General features: G+C 31.7%; 1 protein-coding gene across 1 annotated transcript; it reads right to left on the bottom strand.

Moving 5' to 3' along the window:
• Nucleotides 1-243: 243 nt before the first annotated feature.
• LOC129506396 (prefoldin subunit 4-like) lies at nt 244-905 on the bottom strand. Its single transcript, XM_055320070.1, has one exon. The coding sequence runs from the start codon at nt 903-905 to the stop codon at nt 501-503; it is 405 nt and encodes a 134-aa protein (XP_055176045.1). The 3' UTR covers nt 244-500.
• Nucleotides 906-5,481: the final 4,576 nt, after the last annotated feature.

A 5,481-nucleotide genomic window follows, 5' to 3' on the forward strand; every position in this document is an offset into this window, starting at 1 on the left:
TATCCCCCATTAAGGACACCAATCCCATGATGGGGACTCCACTCTCAAGACTTCATTCAGAATCAATTTTCTCCCAAGGCCCCACCTCTGAATATTAGCACACTAGAGATTAGGATTTAACATATGAATCGGGGGGGGGGGGGCGGTGGAGGACATAAATGAGCAGCTCATAGCAATTATTTTATTGGTTTTCTCCACATTCTTTCTTTTCTATTTGGGGGATTTTTTTTTTTTTTTGCTTAACCGATTTTAATAACATGACATAAAGCCCCTACACTTGATAGAATCGTTATGCAAAATACATAGATGAATACTGTCTTCTTTTAAAAATATAAAATAAATAAGCAAGACATGTGAAAATAGGCAAGTTTTCCATTAAATAAATGAAAATTTTTAAAAAAAGAAAGTTTTGCTTTCCATATCATTTGAAGAAGGGAAATTATCATTTTAAACAATATTCAAGTTTATTAAACAAATTTTAAAAAAGTATTATAAAATGTTTAACTGTCATCAGCTTCGAGGTTTATGTTGCTCCCGAATTTTGCATATAACTGAACTTTTAGATCCGCTAACACTCGCTGAATTGATTCCACTCTGGCTTCTAAGGCGTCAATTTCTTCTTGCAAATTTTTCTTTGCTTCTTCTAACATTTCCTGTGTCTCTTCTTGAGAATGGCTAATGAAAACATCACCAATTTGATAAGGTATCATTAAGCAATCATCATCTGCAAGCATGATGTCCTCACAAGCATCTTCTAAATTCTGGAGTTGTTTCTTTTTTATTTCTATTTCCTCCTTCAGCTCTGTGATTCTACTTGTATTCTGTGCAAATTTGTTTATCTTTTGTTGATCTTCAAAGGTAACGTTGACATCTTCTGCAGCCGCCTTCTTCATGGTGGCCGCCATCTTGGGACTTATTTGGGGAAAAATTAACCACTTCCCCCTTGAGCATAAAATCATTACATTGAAAAAAATAAAACTAATTCAGAAGTATTAAATTAAAACATAAAAATATCCCATAATCTCATCTCTAAGAGATAAACACTGTTAATAGATTGGAATATATCTCTCCAGAATTCTTTTTCAGTAGATCTATATATATATATTTCTTTTTTCCTTGATATTAGGTGAGTGTTTTTTTTTTTCCATGTAAAACATTCTATTCATCTTCCTATGCCAATGTATAACTCCCATTGCAAGGCTTGAACTCAAGACCCTGAGATCACCATGACCTGAGCTGAGATCAAGAGTCGGATTCTTAACCGACTGAATCACCAGGCACCCCTATATAACTCATCTTTTTAATCACTACATAGCATTGCATTGTACAAACATGCTATAATTTAACTAGCTCCTTTTGACAGTTGTTTCCAATTTCCACCATTAAATGAAAATTCTCATGTATATACTTACTGATCTCTTAACACAACTTCCTTGAAACTGAGTTATTTACTGATCAAAGAATATGCATATATCAAGTGCTTTAAAAGTACTTATTTATTGCTCCCATTCTTTTCAATATTGGTTAATGCAAACCATTTTCAATCTTTCCCCAATATAACAGCTAAAAAATAATATTATTTTATTTTTTACTTTTTAAAATATTTTATTTATTTATTCATGAGAGATGCACAGAGAGAGGCAGAGACATAGGCAGAAGGAGAAGCAGGCCCCCTAAGGGGAGCCCAATGTGGGACTCGATTCCAGGACCCTGGGATCATGACTGGAGCCAAAGATGCTCAACCACCATGCCACACAGGTGTTCCAAAATATTGTTTTAGTATGCATTTCTTTGGTTAATGTGAGGTTGAGCATCTTTCATGTGTTAGCTATTTGTATTTATTCTTTTATGAATTTTATATTTTTGTCCTCTACCTGATTTTCAAGGTAGTTTAATTTTTTATTTACTAATTTTTTGTCACTCTATACAGTGTAAGATATAATAAATCTTTTAGCTGTTATATGTGGCAAATCATTTTCCAGTTAATCATTTATCTTTAATTTATGATGGTATTTGGTTGCCATATAGAAGTTTAGAAAATTTATGTACTCAAGTCCACAAACCGTTCTTTTACGGTTTTCAACTTTTTTATTTATTTATTTATTTATTTATTTATTTATTTATTTATTTATTTTAAAGATTTTATTCATCCATTCATGAGAGAACAGAGAGGCAGAGACATAGGCAGAAGGAGAAGTAGGCTCCTCATGATGCGGGACTCAATTCCAGGCCCCAGGGATCATGCCCTGAGTCAAAGATAGACGCTCAACCACTGAGCCACCCAGACATCCCTTACTTTGTTATTTATTCTAATAAAGACTCAACCTATACCAAAATTACAAAAATATTAAACTTTGTCCTATATTTTCCCAATATTTTCATGATTTTACTTTTCATACTTATATTTTAAATTTTTCTAGATTATGATTTATAGCATAAGATAGGATTCTAATACATTTCACAACTATTTTGACAAGTTTTCCAACACCATTTGATTTGGAATTTTATCTATCCTATATAAAAAATTCCCCAACATAAAATTATGATTTTTAATTACTCTAGCCCTGCTATACCTTTTGATGCCTTTCTGCTTAGAATAGGTATCATCTTCATTACTATTTTCAAATATTTATTAGCTAGGTGAACTTTAGAATCATTTTTAAGTTCCATCTCTTCCCAACTATAATTAATGAGGAAACCTTTACTTTATAAAGTCATAATATGAATTTTCCTATTCAGAAATATAATTCTCATCTCTCTATTCCATCTTTTTTTATCTTCTCAAGCAAAATTACATTGTACCCTTCTCCATTAGGTCTTGCAAATTCTTATTTATTTGATATTTAGTTGTATTTATTTTTGAAGTTAGGAGGAAATTCCTTATTTTATTCTATTTTCTAACTGACCATTACAAGCAAAACTCTATTTCTATGTATATATCTATTAACTGTCCATCCTAATGAACTTTTTAATAGTTTCACGTAGGTTTCTAGCTGACATCATAGTGAAACTTGTTTGTTGCCTATTTGGAATCTATTCAATTCTTTTTCTAATAGTACCAGATTTTCATTTGGATACCTACCTTTTTATTTTTCACCAATTATAGGCTTTGGGTGAAAGATGGATTATACCCAGGTTTTAGGGTAAACACTGATTAGTATAAGCCTATCAGAATCATTTTCCCACCTTTGAAAACATGCCTCATTCAGGAATAAAAATGTGGTTCAATTTGGGCCAATAAATTTGAGAAGCTTTCTGGGGCTTTTGAAAGGAATTCCTTAATTTCTTACTTCTTCTAGAAAGCTATAAAAATACGGTTCTCTACTATCTCTTGGACATGGACAGGGAAACTTATAGCCTCAATTATTACATATACACATCCTATAAACTTGGGGGAAACTAGGCTTCTAATTAAGGTAGGAGAATATAGTATGAACTATAAATAATCATCATTTACTATTTTCCTTTTTAATATTCCTATTTATTTCTTTTTCTTGCCTTATGCTATGGGCAGAAACTATTACAAAAATATTGAATCACAATAATGAAGAACAGGCATCCTTATATTGTTTCTGAATTTTAAAATAATGCCTTTCTTATACGATTCATTAAGTTTCATGCTTCCCATTTATCATACTAAGACATTTTTAAAAATTTGCTAAAAAATGTTATTTTAAAAACATGAATGGATATTGGGTTTTATCAAATGTCTTGAATATTTAATGAGGATATTGCATTTAAAGATTATTCTGTTAATCATTATGTCATTAATTAATTATACTGTATTTTAAATGTTCTGTTAAAATACATGCATTTCCGAAAAAACCCTACTTCATCATGCATGATATACAAATACATATACTGTTAGATTTAATTTTCCAGTATTTTTTTTACTTGGATATTCACCGTTAAAATTATAAATAGGTGATTTGTGCTTTATTTTTCAGACCTTGATAGAAGACTAATACTATCCATGAACAAATGAACTGGAAAGATTTCCATATTTCTCTATTTTATGTAATGATTTAAATAAGTCAAAGGGTGCCTGGGTGGCTCAGTTGGTTAAGTGTCTGCCTTCGGCTCAGGTCATGATCTCAGGTTCCTGAGATCTAGCCCCACATCAGGCTCCTCTCCTTTTCCCTCTGCCTGCCACTCCCCCTGCTAGTGCTTTTTTTTCTCTCTCTGTCAAATAAATAAATAAAAACTTTAAAAAATAAATAATTCAAGAAATATCTGTTCCCTAAAAAATGGTAGGTTCCATTTATATACAAATATGAGCCAAGCTCCTTTTTGGGTAGTCGATTTTTGAGAATGTTTTAATATCACAGTTACTGCTATTTATATGTCTTAAGTAAATTTTGGTCAGTTATGCTTTCCTATAAACTCTTTAATGTAGACTTTCAAAGTTATTAATACAGGTACATCATACAATTTTAAAGCATCTTTTTAAATTTCAAACATTATTTACTTGTACTTTCCTCTCTTTTCTCTTTGATCTAAGTTGCCAGAAGTGTACAACTTTAATTGTTGGTAATTTTTAAAAGATTTTATTTATTAGAGAGAGAGAGAGCTTGCACATGCACAAGCTGGGGAAGGGGCAGAGGGAGTGGGAGAAGCAGACTCCCTGCTGGGCAGGGAGCTCCATCCCAGGACCCTGAGATCATGAACTGAGCCCAAGGCAGATGCTTAACCAACTGAGCCACCCAAGCACCCTTTTTAAAAAAAAAATTAAATTCAATTAGCCAACATATAGTAAGTACATCCTTAGTTTTAGATGTAGTGTTCAATAATTCATCAGTTGCATATAACACTCAATGCTCATCACATCAGGTGTGCTCCTTAATGCCCATCTACTTTTATTGTTATATTTGAAGAAAGATGCCTTGACTTTTTTGTCAATTATGGTTTTGTTTTCTTTCAAGTCAACTAGTTCCTCTTTTTTCTTCATATATTTCTCCTTATTTATTTTAATTTCTTTTACTGTTCTTATTTGAGTTTACTGAGTAATTAATGTATTTTCAATTTTATACAGAATTATTTAACATATTTTAGGGACCAAACTTAGGTAGTAAATTTATGAAGAAATGCAAAGGAATGATAAACAAAAAGCTCAAGATAGGGGTTAACTATCAGGTGGTGGAAGAAGGGACAGATTTGAAGAACCAAAGAGGAGACTGTCATATAATAGACTAGTTGCTCATCAGAAACTGGGAGGTAGGTTCATAGATGTTCACTGTACTATGTATTTTTATACTTTATATTTGTTTTATTAATAAAAAGAAAAAACAAAACAACATTTAAAATGAAGGAAAAATGATCTCCTTGCTTCCCTCTCCTCACTGATTCACCCTATACATCCTTAAAAGAGAAATCTTTTTAAAACATGAATTACAACATTCTTTCCCCTAAAACTCCTTGATTTTCCATTTTCTTAAGGGTAAAGTCCAAACTCTCTAGACTGACACTCAAGGTCTTCCACAA

Source organism: Nyctereutes procyonoides, unplaced genomic scaffold, assembly GCF_905146905.1.
Source record: "Nyctereutes procyonoides isolate TBG_1078 unplaced genomic scaffold, NYPRO_anot_genome, whole genome shotgun sequence".
Lineage (NCBI taxonomy): Eukaryota > Metazoa > Chordata > Mammalia > Carnivora > Canidae > Nyctereutes > Nyctereutes procyonoides.